Source organism: Mastigoproctus giganteus, chromosome 2 (assembly GCF_048544385.1).
Source record: "Mastigoproctus giganteus isolate SK-2022 chromosome 2, ASM4854438v1, whole genome shotgun sequence".
NCBI classification, from domain to species: Eukaryota; Metazoa; Arthropoda; class Arachnida; order Uropygi; family Thelyphonidae; genus Mastigoproctus; species Mastigoproctus giganteus.
This window is the reverse complement of record NC_143576.1, coordinates 47,176,080-47,197,064: the sequence shown is the minus strand read 5'-3', so window position 1 is coordinate 47,197,064 and position 20,985 is coordinate 47,176,080. Positions and strand designations below refer to the sequence as shown.

At 39.9% G+C, this 20,985-nt stretch overlaps 1 protein-coding gene across 1 annotated transcript in view; it reads left to right on the top strand.

The window, feature by feature from the left end:
* LOC150089289 (uncharacterized) overlaps positions 1 to 20,985 on the top strand; it is a 273,741-nt gene that overhangs the window by 207,735 nt on the left and 45,021 nt on the right. Inside the window, exon 4 of the mRNA XM_090368468.1 lies at positions 12,618 to 12,702. Within this exon, the coding sequence (XP_090224594.1) occupies positions 12,618 to 12,702 (85 nt within the window). The remainder of the gene's footprint in view (positions 1 to 12,617; positions 12,703 to 20,985) is intronic.

The following is a 20,985-nucleotide window of genomic DNA, read 5'->3' as shown; positions in this document are numbered from 1 at the left end:
TCGAGTGTGGTTTTTGACTACTTAAATTTCCGAAAACAAACCAAAAACACATGTTACGATTAACCATTTACTTTTGTCAAGCAATTGAAGTGTCTATGCAAAGCTGGCATGTGTTTCTTTAAGTGACCACCAAATAACAATGTGGTTTTTTTTTTTTTTTTTCTCAAAAACTTAAAATTACCAATATTAACGGTGACATCTGCTTCTTGACAGGCCAGTAAATAACATCAACAGTTTATCAATTAAAAAATATATATTGTATTAGTGATTGAAAACATTTTCATGTATGATTTCACTGTATCTGCAATGCACGAGCGTGTGTCTGTGTGTTTTCACAATCTCATGATAGACATAATGATATAAATTCCTAAAGTTAAAAGTTTAAGATTTAAAATCTACTTAAGCTTACTCTTAGTAAACATAGGCGCTGATAACATTTACAAAAGCCAAAAACTATTTAACAACATAATAAGGGTATAGTCACTAAAGCTTTTGTTTTCGAATCGCGCAGTCAAACTGAATGAAAAAGCCACCAGGATTGCTCCACTGTGGAAGCAGAATTGTGCAGTTGCTTCGCAAAGCACACACAAAACGATAATTCACATACATTTCAAGATTTTCATATTATTCACTGGAAATATATTCATCTCCATGTCAACTGTATCACAAGGCTACACATTGTGAAGCAAACAAGAAAACACATTTTTATGCTTAGCTGGATGAAAGCACAACACATATAATAGAACTTCAACCGACAGAAAGAACGCAGTTTCTTTTTAATTCCCCTTGTTCACTTGAATATCACTAGCGACAACACCCCTGTACACGCCGTTTGTAGCAGTTTGACTGATATCCGCTCAAAAAGAATATAGCTTTCTCAAAAAGAATATAGCTTTGAAGACCCGACGTGTTCGAGCCTCGTTTCCAATCAGTTTGAAGAGAACGAAATTACCCATTTTTATCTTCAAGACATGTGAATACGATTTTATGATAGATCCAAAATGTACTCTATACAAAAAAAATACACTTTCCTGATATTAGCTGGAAAAAAAAAATTGACTTATTCCAATGTATACAGAATAAAATTATACGTAATAACATATTTTCGCTGCTGTAATCTGAATTAAAATTGATATTTTTCGTTTAATTAACACCAAATGGAAAAATTCTTATTTTTCACCTGAGTTTTCATTGAAAAACACGCTCGTTTATATCGGAAACAAACACAAGGGTCTATTTTAACTACTCACACACTCTTTGCAGTCTACTGAGAAACAGATAGTAATATATACATCTTAACATATACATCTGAACTCCACACACAAATAGAGAAATACGGTTTTTTAAACCCATATATCGCTCGCACATTCCCGGAACTACTTCTCGGAGCTGTGACTTTGGAACTGATATTTATAGAAATTCGGAAATATCGCTCTGGAAATTATGAAAAACTCTCATTTTAAGGGATAAATTTTCATTGCTGACGGTTACATTTTAGTCTGTGTAACGACGAGATACTTTGGGTGACAAAGTATCTCGTCGTTTGTAACTATGGCGGTTAGGAAAGTTCGATCCTGAACTCAACTTTGAACACGAACACTGATTAGTCAGTTTTTAAAAACAAATCAAATTCTGTGATTGGTGTACATCTTTTATTCCACCTTGGGCTGAGGGGTCAGGAAATAAAAACAGCGGATTTTGGGGGGAAATATGAGCGAGTGCGTTTATTTGTAAAATTTACGACATTTCATGTACTTTTTTTCTCACAACTGTATACTTCCAAACATCAAATTTATTTAAAACTCGAATAACGCCTCTTGTTTCCAAAAATAGAAAACAGTCTGTTTTTCCAACTTAGGAAATTTTTAAGCTTCAGAAATCATACTTATTTGTTGATATACATTTTATTCTTGGGTATGATTTGTGCATGTCAGGCTGCCACGACCGCCGGCCTTCTGCACTTATATTTAGGAATCACGCGGATAGATAGAAATTTACAAAAATTCAAACAGGCCAATCACGTTGCATTTTTTTTTTTTCAGAATATCAGCTTTACACATCTGATAGTGACGTGTCTGTTTCGAAATTAAACTTCCTGTTTTTGGCTGTTAAGTTCAAAGACGTAATAACTAACAACCGTTGAAATTTTACTTAGACAGACTTCGATGTTTGGATTTAAAAGTCTCAATTAATTCGCTTATTGTGTGTAGCTTAATTCTAAATGCACAACACTCACACAGTACATTGAAACTGGCCAATCGGCATGCTCGTGTTCACACAATGAATTTAATTCCATTTAACAGATATATAGGTAGTCGGCAAAACTGCTTTTGTAAATTTTATGCGTCTGTGTTGTTCTTTTATTTTTAAGGATAAGAAGCGTTGACAGAATAAATCTTTAAAAATTAACTGCTAAAGAGACAAACGTAAGTGTTTAAAGTGATTCACAAAGTAAACTTAGTCTGATTTGTCCAACTTTGGAAATTTTAAATTTCAGAAAATACAGTGACAATATCAACTTACATTCTGTCGACTTTTAATTATCTTCAACCAGTTACTCTCGAACCAGATTTTCCCACAGCAATGGGAAAACTATCTTATCAAACCTTTAGCCAAAGTTCAGTCGCCATCGAAACCTAAACATTTCCGACCCATCTCCAACTCCTCCAGCCTGCTGAAGCTCCTGGAGAAGACCTTACTCCCGATCCTCACCAAGCAGATCATGCCCAGTAATCCAGCCCAAATTCACTACTCCCTTCCAAACAGATCAACGATCACAAATCTGCTAGCCACAACGAATACTATCTTGTCAGCATTCGAGAAAAGGCACGAACTAGCTGTGACTTACTTAGACATTGAGGCTGCATTTGATGCCGTCCAAGTAAACCAACTACTCACTCTCCTGAAATGCCACTTCCAGATCACAGGGAACATATTATGCTTTCTCTCCTCTCTTCTGAAAAACAGAGTTATAAAGCTTCATACAGGAGATCGCACCCTTACTAGATCCGTCACCGCAGGAGTCCCACAAGGAGGGGTCCTTTCCGGCCTTCTGTTCTCATCTATTATCTTCCCACTGGTTGCACATTCTCGATGTCTACTGAGCTATGCAGATGATATCAAGATACTGACTCCCATCATCCCTGGTCAAGACCTTGATCTGGTAAAAACCGAAATTAACAACACTCTCACTGCAGTCACATCTTACCTCTGCCAGTTCGGGCTCAAGATCAATCCTGCTAAGTCCGAATTCATGGTGTATTCATTGAAGCAAACTCCTTCTTCTCTCCAGCCTTCGGTCGGCAACACCCTCATCCCAATTGCATCCAGCCATCGTGATCTGGGCGTTGTATTCGACTCCAAACTTCGATTCAACGCCCACATAGACATGCTCCTCACACGTGCTTCAAGACTCCGGTGGATAGCAAAACAGCATCTCCTTCATATCAGAGATAAAAAGACAACCGTGAGATACATAAGAGCAATCATCTTTCCACCTTTACTCTATGCTGCTGAAATTTGGGCGTCAGCGGCACCATCAATAAAGAAACCACTCTTTGCCACAGAATTCTGGCTCCTAAAGTGGGCCAACAGGAAGCACAACCTTCCAGCTCTGATTCACACCACGCAGCTTGCCAACTCTCTCGGGATTCCACGGCTTCCCACCTTAGTCGAAGACCAACGCCTCCTAGCAACAGTCAAGATGATAACAGGCATAATCGCAACACCTTCATTCTGGGATACCTGTGGCTGGAGGATCCCCCCTGCTGCCCTTAGGGCCAATCCCGAGCTCTACTCGCATTCAGCGCGACTCCATCTCTCGGACAGGTTCCTCCCTCAGCAGATGTTCAAGCAAACCCAGGCACTTGACGCCGACCTGAACAAATTCGCTATTGACCGGACTTACAGGAAAAAAATTATGTCTAGTAGGACTAATCTGCATTGACATGTGTACCTTGCATCTGTTCCTGTCTGATTGAGCTGGTGCTCTTATCTCGATGTCAAGTCAGCTCAATCAGACCTAACTCTCGTAAGGAGTTCTCTCCTTTGTATAAAATATGTTTTCTTTTGTAAAATTACCTGTTTTTGTAAATTAATTGTTCTATTTTCCCGGAAGTTGCGGGAGGTTGTAAAAATGTAAACCCCTGGCTTTTTGGCCGTGAAGGGCATTAAAGATTATCTCTCTCTCTCTCTCTCTCTCTTTTCTTGTGTGCAAAGTTTGTATGCTTCCTGCTCGCATATAATTTCAAGCTCAATCCCCACCTTTGAAATCCGAGAGAGAAAAAGGACAAAATGTGGTTCTTCTTATTATGAAAGAAATTATTTGTGACGTTATGAAATCGCATTACGATTAAAAACATAAGTGGACAGTTCGAGCCATCAGGTTCTCTCTCTAAATTTGTGGTTTTAGTAGTTAAACAAGATGTGAAGTTAAAGTGTAAATTATCAGCATTAACGAAGACATTTTGGTTCTCACCACAAGAATAAAAGTTAAAATTGCACATTCACAGGTTAGAGGAGTTGTCTTGGACTCTTAATCTCTATAGTCGGGAAGGAGTTGGGGATTTCCAATATCTGTGCAAACCTTTTCCTCTTTTTTAATTTGGTTTAATGCTTGTTGTTGTGTTTAAACTGAAAAAACTTTCAAAATTGAAACGTCAAACCTTTGTTTTTCTCCATTTTTTGAAAACCATACATAACACAAGAGTATATGGAATGCAGACACTGCTGAAGGACATCATGAGTTTGAAGAAATTCAAACGGCAGCAAACTACAATAGTTCAAAAGCGCAGGATATGTGTCGGAATATCAAAGGTTGACTTCTTACACACTTAGTATTATTTTCAACTTGAACTTGCTACTACCACAGAAAAAAAAAAAAAGACTAAAGTCATAACTTTGGTAATTTTCATCTCACTTTCCTTCTTGTGTTAACATTAGCGAAGAATTCTTATTCGGTTTTAAGGATAAGAAGCGTTACAGAATATACTTTAAAATTAATTGCTACGCTTTTGGAGAGATTCACAAAATAAACTTAGCCTGACTCTAGTTTGAGTTTATAGAGATAACAAAGTTTGCATCGTGTATCTGTGAACAAGACAGTCGTTGCGAATGCATGATAGCATTAATTTACATAGTTTTCTTTAAATTTATATCTCTTAAAAATTATAATGTCAAATAATGTTATATAATGTTTTTTTTCTACAATTTACCCGTCATGGTAAATTGTAGAAAAATAATACTACTGCCTTTTTACAACTAACACTAAAAGGCAACATAAAATTAACGATATAGATATGACCAAACAGCTAAAGTTCAAGCTGAAATCAAGTATGTAAAACGGAAAAATAGAAAAACTGAAAAACAGAAAACTAAAAAAAAATTGACATTCATGTGGATTTCAGTTTTTTTCCATCGCATAAGGAGCTAGCGCTTTTGTTAACAGCAGCAAGGAACTTTGTCAAGAAGAAAATGCTAAGTTAAGGTTTTTCACCCGCATAATGTCGATAAGTTTTTCATCCCAAACAACAGAGCACTAACTTTAAGTGCAGTCTGTGAATCAGACGCACGACTGATGCCTTTGCATTAGTCTCAAAGGAAAGTCCAGATTCCAAAGTTTCGTTATAATCGAACAAACACGTTCTAGGATAATTATTTCTGAAATGATCCTTTTCAATCGTTGGTTTTGTGTCTACTATGTTAACTTTTATATCTATATATATTTTTTTTTAATGGTACGATGATCTTTAAAGGGTAAGCGTGTTTCTAAGAGTAATTTACTTTAACTTCACACAACTTCAATGGTCGCAGAAAGTCCGCTGTCTTAGTTATCTTTCAGATTTGTAAATTACATAAGATTTGTAAATTGTACAAATAAGATGTGTAAAGTACATAAGATTTGTAAATTGCGCCCATTCTGTTGTGAAACACTTGCGGCTCCCGTTGTGTTTGGATGTTCAAATCTATTTTTCAGTTTTACATAGATGACTTTCATCAAACGGTGAAATACCACCACTTTGCTTATTGGAGGCTTGAAGTGGTGAAAACCATGTTTAGTCTCTAGAGCAAAGTTTCTGGCAACCCCTCCCCCCATAATTCTCCTTCAACCCATGCACGGTGCTAAGTACTATAGGTTTTGATACCTTTCGTGTTTGGGGTTTTCATAATAAATAAAAAAAAAACCAAAAAAAAACCTGATTTCCAGCTTGAACTGTGGGCTGTTTGGTCAAATCTACATCGTTTAATTTTATGTTGCCTTTTAGTGTTAGTTTTAAAAAGGCAGTAGTATTGTTTTTCTACAATTTACCATGATGGGTGTGGACATTATCATTTTTAAGAGAAATAAATTTAAAGAAAACTATGTAAATGAATGCTACCATGCTTTCACAATGACTTTGTTATCTCGATAAACTCAAACTAGAGTCAGGCTAAGTTTATTTTGTGAATCTCTCCAAACCAGTTAAGCTTAGCAATTAATTTTAGAGTTTATTCTGTAGCGCTTCCTATCCTCAAAACCGAATGGTAAGAATTCTTCGCTAATATTAACGCAAGAAGGAAAGTGCGATGAAAGATGCGGGGCGGCGGCGAGAGCGACAGAGCGGAGAGGGCGGCGGCCCTCCCATTACAACATAAGCATCTCCAAAATACACCTCCCCAATGCATTGCCACATAATTAACGTTAAAAATATTCACAAAAATTCACTATGACGTCACAACCAGTACATTCTAAGATGACATCTAATTCAAACCTAATGGGTGAACCCGCACAGCCACAACGAAAGATGCCAACTAACTAATCATAGCAACCCATCAGATTGGTCCACTTGATATCGATGGTTCAACTGTTGATGATCCTGCTCAGATAGCTAACAAACTAAATGAATATTTTCCATCGACATTCACACATAAGGAGTTATTCAGCGAGGGGAATGCCAGAGGTGTATTCAACTCTGGCAGTAAGCTAGATAATCTTGTAATAACTCAGAGTAAAGTGGAGGAGAAATTGTTGAAGATAAACACAAGAAAGGCACCTGGGGTGGATGGAATCTATCCAGTTATATTAACGGAGGCAGCAAAGGAAGTAAGCAAACCCTTAGCCATAATTATAAGAGCTTCCTTGGACTCAGGGGAGGTACCCATAGACTGGAGATGTGCAAATGTGACCCCAATTCACAAAGGAGCATCAAAGGCTGACACAAGTAATTATAGATCTGTGAGCTTAACTTCTGTTCCAGGAAAATTAATGGAGGCACTGGTTAAAGAAGCACTGCAGGATCATTTAGACAAGACTTCAGTTATAGCTCAGACACAGCATGGTTTTGTTAAGGGGAAGTCTTGCCTGACCAACTTGATTGGATACTATGATGCAGTCACAAAAGAACTGGATGCAGGGAATAACTTTGATATTATATACTTGGATCTTAGAAAGGCTTTTGATACTGTTGCACATGGAAGACTGCTGCACAAATTGGAGCAGTGTGGCATTGGAGGCAAATTGCTGCTATGGATAAAGGGGTGGTTGAGGGGGAGAAGACAGAGAGTGGTAATCAATGGACACTGCTCATCGTGGACTAATGTTATTAGTGGAGTCCCTCAGGGTTCAGTGTTGGGTCCATTATTGTTTTCTGTATTTATAAATAATATTGATGATGGTATATCAAGCTTAATGTCCAAGTTTGCAGACGATACAAAAGTTGGCAGGGTTGTTAAGGACACTACTGACGCTATGCTGCTGAAACAGGATCTGAAAAGGTTGAGCAAATGGGCTGAGAGTTGGCAAATCAAGTTTAACATTGACAAATGTAAAGTACAACATATGGGAAACAGCAACCCCAGAGCAACGTATCAACTCTGTGGCACTACACTGACAGTGGTAGAGAATGAAAAGGACCTGGGGGTAATTGTGCAGGCAGATATGAAGTTTTCTGAGCAGTGCAGACGAGCAGCAAGAGTAGCTCATGGTGTCTTATCATTGATGTACAGGAATTTTTCTAGAAGGGATAAGGAGGTGATTATTCCCTTGTATAAGGCAATGGTCAGGCCACACCTTGAGTACTGTATACAGGTCTGGAGGCCTCATTTCAGGAAGGATGTAGAGCTGCTGTAACGAGTACAGAGAAGGGCAACAAGATTAGTGAATGAAGCAAAGGGTTGCTCTTACGAAGAAAGGCTTAAGTTTTGCAAATTACAGTGTCTGGAGACTAGGCACCGGCGAGGTGATCTGACAGAGGTGTATAAAGCCTTGATTGGTTTGAGCATGCTCAGTGCTGATGGAATTCTGCCTCTTGCTCAGAATAATCACCTGAGAGGGCATAAATTCAAATTGAGGAAAGACAGACGTAGGATAGATGTCCGGAAATTTGCCTTTAGCCAGCGGGTAGTTGGTTGGTGGACAGACTTCCATCACTTGTTGTGGAAGTTGATAGCCTAAATAAATTTAAGGCTCAGCTGGACAGGTATTTCGAGCGAACGGAGGGGTGAAGTGGAAGTTTGTTTTTTTTTTTTTTGGCTGATGCTGCATAAGCTTACTTTCTTGCCTTTACTAATGCTAACCCCATCCCCAAAATCAAAAATAATCTGAAAATTAAATTCTCTGAAATTATTACTGACGCCATCTATTGAGGGAAAAACAAACTAATGCCAGGAAATATAAACCGATTTTTTTTTACACCCCTATGTGTACCCTCACTCTCTTCGCAATCGATTCTTGGGTCAATTTCGTTCAAACCCTATTCCGATACTGCTCATTTCACAAATATAGGTGGTCTCAATTCTGATCTCAACGACGTACATTTGCACTTGCAGTCTCCCAAACCCCATGTCCTTTTTCTGACCGAATATCAGTTATCGGTTAATTCAACTACTGCTCATCTCAGTTGCCCAAATTATTCGCTGTATGATTCGTTCGCCTAAAAAGGTGGTACTTGTGCATATGTACTTTCCGATATTCCCTGTCAGAGACTTTGTAATTTGGAATCTCCTCTTTTCGATCTTCTCTGGCTTAAAATCTCTCTACCTCATTGTGTCAAATTCCAATTTTCCTAGCAGTGAGGTAATTTTTCTTAGTGATTTTAATGTTCACAACTCCAGCTTGCTTCCGTTTTCTCAGACCGACCCAGCTGAGGTTTTTGCAATTACTAATGACCTTGCACAGATTTTTCATTTACCTACAAGAATACCCGACAATCCTAACATTACAGCCAACACACTTGATCTTTTTCTCACAAACAACCCTTCTAAGTACACGGTCAAAGTGAGTGGTCTATTAGGAACCTCAGATCACAACTTGGTGATTGTCTCTTCTCCAATGGAGCCGTTATCTCATGGCTATTCCGAACCTCGTATTGTTTGGCATTACAAGAATGCAAAATGGGATGACTTACGAGATTTATTTTCTCCTTTTCCTTGGTCCGATTACTATTTCAAAACTTCTGATGTCAACGTTTGCTCAGATCTTGTCAGTGAAATTATTCTTGCAGGAATGGAATCCTTTATCGCACACTTCACTTTTATATCTCTTCCTTTATTTAAACCTTGGTTTTCCAATAAATTTGCTAAGGCAGTTCAAGAAAAGAACGTTGCATATCGTAATTGGCTTGTTAGCAATTATTCAGTTTCATTTTCTGTCTACACCAAAGCTCGCAACAATTGTAAAGCAATTATTAATCAGTGCAATCTACATTTTGAACAGGCTAAGAGAAGAAAACTTGCTTCTTGCTCTAATGGTAGCCGAGCCCTACTGGTATTCTGGTCTCTTGCCAAAGCTATTGGCTGCAACTTTTGCCCATCTCTGCTCCCACCTCTGTCAAAATGGTTCTGTTGTCACTTCAGCCAAGAATAAAGCTGACTTGCTTAGCATCCCATTTTTCTTCCAACTCATGTATTAATGATCTTGGTAAAGCACCACCCACCATTCCCAACACGTTCCATTCAATGCCTCCTGCGGTCTTCCGTCAAAAGGTTGTCACAAGGATTTTGACGAATCTTGATGCTAAGAAAGCTCGAGGTCCTGATGGTATTTCTCCACTTGTTCTCAAAACATGTGTTCCGCAACTTACTTCTGTTCTTTGTCGACTTTTTTCACTTTATTATTCCAAAGGTATTTTTTGCCATCTGCTTGGAAATTTGCTCATATCCAGCCAGCTCTTAAAAAGGGTGACAAATACCTCCCATCCAGTTATCATCTCATTGCAATTACTTCTACTCTTTCTAAAATAATGGAGAAATCAATTAACTGCCAACTCTTAAACTACCTAGAAACCTTCCGTCCGATCAACGATCGCCAGTATGGATTCCGTCAGTGTCGATCCATTAGTGATATGCTGGCCTATGTTACCCATTTATGGACAAATACAATGGAAAAGTTCGGTGAAACACAAGCAGTTGCTCTTAACATCTCAAAGGCTTTCGATCGTGTTTGGCATAGAGGTCTTCTACACAAGCTTCTAATTATGGTTTGCCAACTTTTTTTTGTAATTGGTTATCTAGTTTTCTCTCTGATCGCTCACTGAGGCTGATGGTAGATGGTTCTCTGTCTTCTGTCTTCTTCACTAATGCTAGTGTCCCCAAAGGTTCAGTTCTTTCCCCCAATCTTTTCCTCTTGTTAATGACCTTCTTACATTGACTGGAAATCCTATCCATAGTTTTGCCGATAATAGCACAATGCATTCCACTTTGCATTTTGAGAAACCTTGCGCTGCTCAATCAGCTTCAACTTCTCGAATATCCGTTACCAATTCCTTAAATGCCGATCTCCAGGTAATTCTCCAGTGGGGCAAAGACAATTTAGTTGATTTCAATCCTTCTAAAACTCAGTCTTGTCTTATATCTCGCAAAAAGGATTCTTCTACTGCTATGGTTATCTTTGGTGACACTCCGATTTCTAGGCAAAATGATATATTTCTTTTGGGGATTACCCTGACTTTTAATCTCTCTTGGCATAAGCCCATTACAAATATTGCTTCCACTGCAAATCCGCCCTACCATGGAATATTTTTCCCACATCTGGGGCAGCGCCCCCAAAGCCTCTCTCAGGCTCCTAGATTCCATTCAGAAGAGGGCAGTTAGGTTAATTAACGACTCCTCTCTAACTGAGTCTCTCCACTCGCTGTCTCATAGGCGTACTGTTTCTGCTGCATGCCTTTTTCTACAGATACTTCCATGGGCACTGTTCTTCTGAATTGGCTTCTATAATTCCCACTCTTCCTCTCAAAACTGTCTGAACACGTGCTGCCACCAGCCAATATCCATTTAATGTCCAATTTCAAAATCACAGAACCAACTTTTCATCTCCCTCGTTTACTCATTCAATTGCCGTTTTCTGGAACAACCTTCCTTCATACGTATTTTCTGAAAATTACAGTTTACAGGAGTTCAAGACTAATGTCAACAAATATCTTCTTTCGTCTTCTCAACTTCCAACTCAAGCACGGTACTAAGTACTATAGGTTCTAATACCTCTCGTGTTTGGGGTTTTCATCAAAAAAACGTTTTAGGGTCTTCATCATCAGAAATGGTTTTAGGACGAATTGCTGGGTTTTAGGTTCGTGTAACTCGAAACACAGGGTTCATATCTTGTATTTCCTCATCAGAGTCTGGAGCCATTTTTTCGATGTCTGTTCCAGGTGGATTTTGAGAAACCTTGTTCCAGGTGGATTTACGCTGTCAAACTTATGATGAAACGGAGTGTTCAGCTGCTCTGATTTAGTGACTGATAAATCAGGATTCAGATCTTCAAAGTTAGCCCATTTACGATATACTTCCAGGATTTTGATACAGTATCGTTAGGGAAGCTAAGTTCAGCAAAGGAGTGGGTAGTGGGTAGTTCAGCAAAGGAGTGGCACTATCACGAGGTAGCGTTCATGAACAAGAGAATCTAATATAACCTATTCCTCATTAAAGTTTGTATCTGTACAATGATTACAAGTTTGCCTATATGTGAACGTCCCCATTAGGTTAGTGTGGCAACGCCTACGCAATGACAACAGCGGTGGTGATCGAGCGCTCCATTGACATTGCGCAGTAATTTAAAGACGTCATCTCTCACAAGAAACTTAAGAAATGCAGTTAAAATTAAATTCACTTGGTAAATTTTATCATCGTGCATTTATGGCAGTTATAGAATCCAGCATCCGCTAAGAATAAGCAAAATATAAGTTAAATGGTCTTACCTTTTGTTCTTCAACACACTACAGTATTTTCACCTTGCTGTCCGCCCTCTCTCGCATGTGTCCCTTTGTTCCGCATTCCGCCGGTCTGCATCAAGGGAGCTGATCAGCACACATCCAACCTCGTGGATGTCCTAGCGCGATGTGGACTCAGCCACTACATCTTCATGATTAAGCAACATTATTTTTCTTACTAACAATAGTTAGGCGCAATATGGTCAAAGTTGCTTGCACGCCAAAAAAAATTCAAACAGTCATCCATATCGTATGCGATTTGAAATTGTGACTGTTTTCACAAGTGAAAAACTTATTATTTTCTTGTTGCTTAAAATAAATTTCTAATTAATTAATGATTCCAATTGAAGCATGATTAGAAAACAGTGATATTATTTTTCATCAAATAAATGTTTTTTTTTTTTTTTTTTGTAATTTAAAAATGTTTTTCCACAGTGGGACATCGGCTCTCCACATCAACCAAACTAACAGTTGTGTCGAACAAGAGAGGAGCGCTACAAATGCAAGTTACGTATAACAGGTATGAATAGACACTATGTACCTTTCCATTTATGCTGATATTTTCCCGAATAAGTAAATTTTGGGAAAATTTATTTACTCTGTGCTTAAGTTTTCAGTAACTGAAACATCAATCGGGATATTACAATATACTTTGTGATGCGCAGTTTAATATCTTAATCTTATCTTATCTTATCTTCCTTCACGGATTAGGCGATCCGCCTGTTCCGAACTAATATTTTAATGCAATATAAATAAGAGCGGAATTACGTACACCAGTAAATTACAATCACTGCAGAAATCTAACTCTGTATGAATTTAAGGTTGAGAAGATAGAAGCTATTTTATAGTTATCGCTCCATTTGAATTGCTATAGATTGGGATTTTCAGCAAATACAGACGACCGATAATTGTGTCAAAGTAAAAAATAGGAAGGAATAAATGAGGAAAAGTTAGTTCGTTAAATTTGGAATTGAATATGGATGAATGATGACTAGTTGAGGTATGCGTTTGGATTGGTTTGAAAGAAAGTGGCTATGAAACTAATTATTGAAAAAATCATGCAGCAGAAACCGAATGACAGCGTTTACCTTCACAACGAGTGGCAACTTCTTGGGAAGGTATTCACAGTTCCCATTCGTTGTGAATAATAATTACTTAAGTAAGTTGGCTATGTACTGAATTTATAACTACTTAAGTAAGTTGGCTATGCACTGAATTTATAACTACTTAAGTAGTTGGCTATGTACTGAAATGATGCAGTTGCACTACTTGTACATTAGTTAAACTCCTTACGTAACCGGAGGCTTTAGCCCTAAACTATATCGTAATCAAAATTACTCCACACCATCTCTCATATTGTGGATTTATACTTCGCAACTGGGTTGCCAGGGTACTTGCCAAGCCACTGATGAGGGGCCAATAAGCTCCGAAACGGTGCCGTATTGTGGGGGAAGCCTGATGGCCACGGAGTTTCCGAGAATAGGTAACACAATCTTTTCTACTGGGGAAGCGTTGCCTATTCGATTGATTTATGAGCTTTTGAGTAGTGCGAGTTGAAGGAGTAACTGTCCCTTTCTTCCTTCGACGGCATTTCTTCCTCTCCTACTATCACCTTCCTGCATCTTTTTTGCTTTGCCTACGTCTAATAGGGATAGTATGAGGATAACAGAGATCTTTATCCCATACCATATTTCAAACGGTGCCTTATGGGTGATGGTATCCGCTGAGAATAAGTAACAATAGTCTTCTCCTATCGTGAAGTGTTATTTATTCGAGGTAGTGCAATATCATGTGAACTCGTTGTGAAGGTATTCACAATGAGATATACTTAATGATGCCAATTTATAACTACTTGAGTAGTTGGCTGTGTACTGAAATTATGCAATTACACTAATTGTATACTGTATAATAGAGAATTTAACTGATGGGTCATATTCATGTGTATGGAAACTGATCTTTTAGTGGGCTTCCTAGGATGAAGCTTATATGTCCCAAGGGCCTAATCAAAATTTAGATTCTTAAACTTTCAAAAGTTCAAAGAACAGGCTAACAAAGTTAATAAATAAAACATATTAGTGATTTCCAAACAAAAACTGAAATAAAATTGAGAATAATTTCTACTTTTAGCCCGAAGGCAAAGATAGATAACTCGTACCGTCTAATGCCTCCCGTTGCCATCTCTGCCATAGGATGGCAACTGGAGGAGGTCTCTACAATCCAGCTAGTGGGCAAGCTCTGCTCTTAAATACCCTTTCTACAAAATTCAGAAAATGCTCGATATATACTCTGTTACTGAAGAGATACTTTAAAGTAACATGATCTAAATCCATCAAGTGGTTATCTCAGATTAAAATAAAAATCACACTGAAGGCCTACATGAAAAGTAGTTCCCATGTCCCCTGAAGGGCACGAACCAGAGTAAGTCAAGTTGAAGTGACTCAACCTGAGTCTAAAGCCTTGTCCCTTCAGCAGAAAGCAAGCAAACAGCCCAATTAGTGATGGGTCACTAATTAATCTGATTGTCCTCTTGGATAGCGTTTAGGAACTTAAGAGAAGTTTTGGGGGCTCAATCACAGATATGGGAACAATACGCTATGATAAGGCTCTTTGCGATTTGTACAGAGCCAATACGTAGTTGTGTGAGATGAAAAAACTCAATATTTATGAATTGTTTATGCAAGGGTTGGGCAATCTCCAGTCCGCGAACGTGCATAATCCAGTCCGCGGTCGTTTTCAAAAAAAAAAAAAATATATATATATATATTTGGGTTATTTTTATGTTAATTTTCACTCTACAGTTTTTGCCGGTTTTCATACATTGGGGCAGCCATCGCTTCAAAGAGCATGTGTCTGTTCCCAAATGCTTCCGTTGCTGTCGATTTGGACACACGACGCACACCTGTGCCCAGACAGAGCCTACTTGCGGCCACTGTGCAGAGAAAGGCCATGAATTTGGCACCTGCCCTAAAAAAGATGATCCGCCCACCTGTGTAAACTGTAAATCACAGAAGATGCCAGCGGACCACTCACTCAGGGACAATCAGTGTCCCATCTACATCAAAGCTAAGGGTGCATACCAAATGAGGATTGATTATGGACGCACGCCTTAGACCTTTTAACCTAGACAGGGTAAACTTCGCGCAGCTAAACGCACAGCGATCTAAGGCCGTGGCCGGACAACTCACCAAGAAAGCGAATGAACAGAACCTCGACATCCTACTTATCCAAGAGCCATATGTGCACAGCCGGGGGGTGAGAGGATATCCCCTATCCTACAAAATAGTTCAGGATAATAGAGACAACCCCTGGGCTTGCATCCTGGTTAGGAACCCTAGTATCACTGTAACCAAGATTTCCAGCTACTGTACATCCTGGGCCGCATGTGCCCATATTATAACCCCGCTCGGCGAACTCTATGCAGTCTCACTGTACTGCCGCCCAGGGGGAGATATCCTCCCAGCTACCAGGTACCTGCAGAGTTTACTCACAGAATTCCAGAATGCCAGGATCGTCGTGGGAGCGGATGTGAACTGTCGATCCCCGGCGTGGTTCAGCCAAACCCGAGGGCATCACAGCGCCACAAATGGACAACACCTAGAGGAGTTCCTGGCAAACAGTACCTTCACTATACTCAATCAGCCAAATAACCCCACCACCTTTTCCAGCACAATGTGGGAAGCCACAATTGACATTACACTCGCCTCAAGGTCTCTGGCTGGTCACCTCTCGGGATGGATGGTCAGGGAAAGCTGGACCACATCGGACCACAGGGTCATAACCTTCACTCTTCAACGCACCATAGACAGACAACAACCAACCCGACAAATGCAACATAGATATGCCATACAGAAGGCAGACTGGTCTCTCTTCCAGACTACCTTAAGAGAAGCAGCACAAACCCTCCAAATAGAGGGGCTGAGCCCGGACCAGCACCAAACCGCCGTGGTGGATCTCATCACTACCGCTGCAAACTGCTCAATTAAAAGGAAAAACCCAACTCCAGGGGCCGTCCCCTGGTGGTCGCCGGAACTACAACAGCTCAGATGCGAGGTGAACACAAGGAGAAGACTATTCCAGAGAGCAAGACTTTCCTGGCCAGCAGCAGAAATAGACCAACTCCGCGACCACTATCGCACCGCGAGAAATGAGTACACGGCTCTAATCCGACTCAGAAAACAGCGCTCATGGGAGCAACTTGTTTCTACAACCGGAAACGAGCACCCCTGGGGGGTTGTCTACAGAATAACGACAAACAAACTCCCCAGGGGAGAAGTCATCCCTGCAACAAAGACGCCGCTAGGCACTTATACCAAGACCTGGCAGGATAATGTCAACAACATCCTGGACAGCATGTTTCCTGGACATATTACTCCCACTACACCAGAACAGCAAAAATTATGTCAAGACAATGATACCTATACTACCACCAATAAGGAAGAACCACTTACCATCACCGAACTTCATACTGCTGCAGCAAAACTGCGCAACAAGAAATCACCGGGTATCGACTTACTGGAGCCTGAAATCGTCAAGAAGACCATCGAGACAATTCCAGAGGTAATACTCACCCTCTTTAATCACTGCCTTAATGAGGGATGCTTTCCACAAGCTTGGAGGACTGCCAAATTGCGCTTAATCCTGAAAAGTCCAAACAAGCAACAGGACCTTCCGGAGTCATACCGACCAATAGCCCTTCTCTCTGTACTAAGTAAACTCTTTGAACACCTCCTCAAAGTTAGAATCGAAACTTGCTACATGGCTGCAGGCCTAGAATCACAGAATCAATTTGGCTTTAGGAGGGGCTGCTCCACTCTGGATGCCTTGGAAAACATTACCAGAGCTGCTGAAACACCAAACCATAAATATCTACTTGTAATCGCAATAGATTTTGCCGGGGCATTTGACACCCTGTGGTGGCCAAGCGTCCTTGGCAGGCTTCGGAAGGCCAACATCCCGGCCAACCTATACCAATGCGTCAAAACATATTTTGACAACAGAATGGTCGTTGTAGAAACTCCATATCATTCTATTTCCAGACAGATCTTCAGAGGCTGCCCACAGGGCTCAATCTTGGGCCCGCTCTTCTGGAACATGGTTCTCGACGGTTTTCTAAATCTAGACCTAGGTCGTGTGGCAACTCAGGCATACGCGGACGACCTGACCCTGGTACTGCGAGAGGACAGCAGAGCCAGGCTAGAAACTTCTGCTACTCGCGCCATTGACATCCTACAGAAGTGGACCGACGAAAACAATCTCCGCATATCCTCAACCAAGACCAGCTCAATACTGTTAAAAGGTAACCTGGACATCAGGAGACCACCACAAATCCGCATCCAAGGAACTACAATTAAGCTGACAAAGGAACTAAAACACCTCGGGGTTGTCCTAGATAATAACCTCTCATTCACCCCTCATCTGACCTACATTCAGAAAAAGATCAGAAGATACTCTGCTCTGTTCATGAGGGTCTCCCGCAAGGATTGGGGCCTGCGGAGGAGAACCCTCAAGCTATTCTATAAAGCCGTATTCCTGCCTGCCATAACGTATGCTGCTGGAGTGTGGTACCGGAAGGCTACCACGGCCGTCAACAGAAGAAAACTGGACACCACGCAACGGTATATATTACTTATAATAACAAGAGCCTGCAATACTGTAAGCACACACGCCCTCCAGGCCCTGACAGGGACTCTTCCCCTAGACCTTGAAATAGTCTTCCGCGGCCTAATATATCAACTCTCCAAGGGACGCGAGGCTAACCATCTGAACTTCACTTTGGACCCTGAAACTGACCACAAATTGGAACGCAAACGTCTCCTCACACATCTCAACCAGAGCTGGCAAACCCGCTGGCAGACATCAACCAAAGGTGAAATAACTAAAAAATTTATTCCTGATCTACAACTGGTGTACCCAAACTATCCACCTTGGCTTTCTCCTGGACTACTCGCCACCTACCTGTTGACCGGCCATGGCGCCATAAGAGAAAAACTCCATGGATTCGGATTGAGTGACACCCCTCTATGCCACTGCGGACTACGCGAGACATGGGGGCACTTGATGTACGACTGCCCACTGTACGAGGATCTCCGCTGCTGATTTATAACCACCACCCAAATAACGCTAAGAGACCAGGAATATCTGATACTAACTGAAAAAGATACTTATAGTGCCTTCACTCAATATGCGCAAGACCTCTTCACAAGAAGGCGGACTCTCCCGCATCCACCACCACAACAACAACCATGAAATGATATGTGGACCTCCTTCGGACAGGACACAGCCTCACGAGTGACTTTCTATTCAGCTGAATTCCAACCAGCCCAATGAGACCGCTCTGCATATGCCAGCCATAATGGCAATCGGTGCCGGCGCTCTTGCTGGACCCATCTTTCTTTCCCCCTCCCTCGGCGGTAGGGGAGGAGACAGGATTTTTTTTTTTCCCCTCCTGCCTTCTCCCCTACTCGCCAACCCAGATTTCCTCCTGGTGGGGCATGGGCATGCCCCACTGACTTATAATGGGGTCGCCTCCTCTATCGACCCCATTTCTTCTGTCTTTCTCCCCCCAGTCTTCAGTCTCCTCTCCCTCTCTACCTGCTCGCCAGCGTATATCCCACAGGTCAAAATTTAATAGCTCCAAATTAAGTTCGCTCACATTTCGGTCTTTCAATCTAGCGATCAACCCACGCAAACGTTTTTTTTTTTTTTTTTTTTTTTAAGGTCCTTGCCACTGAAATCTCAGGAAACTAGGTGGCAGGGCCTGCCAGAGTAAATAACTGTAATACTAGTGTACCTGGTCTGCCTCCACGGGGCGAAGTGTGGGCAACGTCGGGCCTCAGCTGGGGTCCGGCGGCTAAATGGCCAGAAGAACAACGGTACACAACATCACACACCTCAAGATCCATATACTTTTAAATCTCTGGCCTTTACAGTGAACTGTATCACACCACAATGTAAACTACGCGGAGATGGGGGAAACCCCTGGTGCCGTTTGACCGTAAACACACTTTACACTTTACACTTTACACTCTACAGTTTTTGCCATACTACTGGCTTATGTTATATATACTATCATTGAATTATATCAAATATTAACATAAGTTAAATTATAATAAAGTGAATAAATAAATAAATAATTAAGCATTCATTAGAGGCAGCGACATGCAATTCCTCCATATGAAGCTGAAATACATCCAATATTTTAAATTAAATAATATAAAACATAAGCCAGTAGTATGGCAAAAACTGTAGAGCGAAAATTAACATAAAAATAACCCAAATAAACAAACGAACGAAAAGAAAGAATAGATATAAATAGTAGCCCAGAAACCCTTATATAATTTCGAACTTTAAATCCAATTAACAAAAACTATACAAATTTTAGGATAATGCCAATTACATATTAATTTAGCGGTTTGGGCTACTATTTATGTCTATTCTTTCTTTTCGTTCGTTTGTTTATTTGGGTTATTTTTATGTTAATTTTCGCTCTACAGTTTTTGCCATACTACTGGCTTATGTTTTATTTTATTTTATTTAAAATATTGGATATATATATATATATATATATATATATATATATATAGTAAACGCGAAGAAAATGAAATTTTTGAGTTATCTCAACACGAATGTTATAAAAATTCTATTATTATTTGGAAGCACATACAGATATGAACATATTTTTGTTTTTTTCAAAAATTGCATTTATAAAATCTAAGAATTTCCCGAATTTCTGACGTAAATTTAAAAAATTACTGTGTAATGCTAGGACAAATATTGATTCACTAATAAAAAAAAAATAGAGTATTAAATATCTCATTAAATATTATAAAAATAAAATACAGGCAGTTCCCGCTTTACGAGTTCTCTTTTTTCTTTTGTTTTTTATCAAGTATCAATAAAATCGAAAATATGAACATTAATTACAATAAATAAATGCTAAACATTCGTAAATACATTTCAAGCCAAGCCCGTAGTTCTACTATACTATAATACTCCCATAGTATTGTTTAGATACGCGTACTACTGTGCATGCTTTTGTTTGTTCAGGCAGCTTCTCAGTGGACAGTGTCTCACTGACTCACCAGCCTCGCACAGTACAACTCCCGACCGATGAGGAACTGCCAATGGACAGCGCCTGGTAGAATTCCTGACGAACAGCAGCTTCACAGTATTGGCAGCTATGCACTCGCTCTACAGCCTAGCCACTCTCTCCTCATGGAAGGTCAGAGAGGACTGGACAATCTCTGACCATAGAGTAATAACTTTCCAGATGCACCGTGCCCTCAATAGACCACCCACACCCAGAACAATCCTCAACAGATTTGCTATAGCCAAGGCAAATTAGCTTTTCTAGCAGATTTATTAATGTAGCTTAATGAATTAAATATCAGTATGCAAGGCACAGTGGAAAATTTACTCACTTCTAGTGACAAGTTGTTTGCCTTTAAAAGAAAAGTTGAGTATATGGAAAAAATATATAAATGAAAAAAATTTAGAAATGTTTCCCTTGACTGTCAAAACGAATTGTATTATAGTAATTAATGTAATAAGCGAAACATTAGGGCTGTTAAAGATAAAAATTGGACATTACTTTCCATCCATTGATACCAGAAAATATTTGTGGGTAAGAGACCCATTTGCAACAAGAAACCTTCCGATGTTAGAATTTAACCTGCAAGAGGAAGAAGAAGAAGAATTGGTTGAGATCTGTAGTGACCAGTCGCAGAAAATTCACTTTAATAACGCTAATATAAGCAAATTTTGAATATTAGCAAAATTCAAAATGAATATCCACGAATTTCGG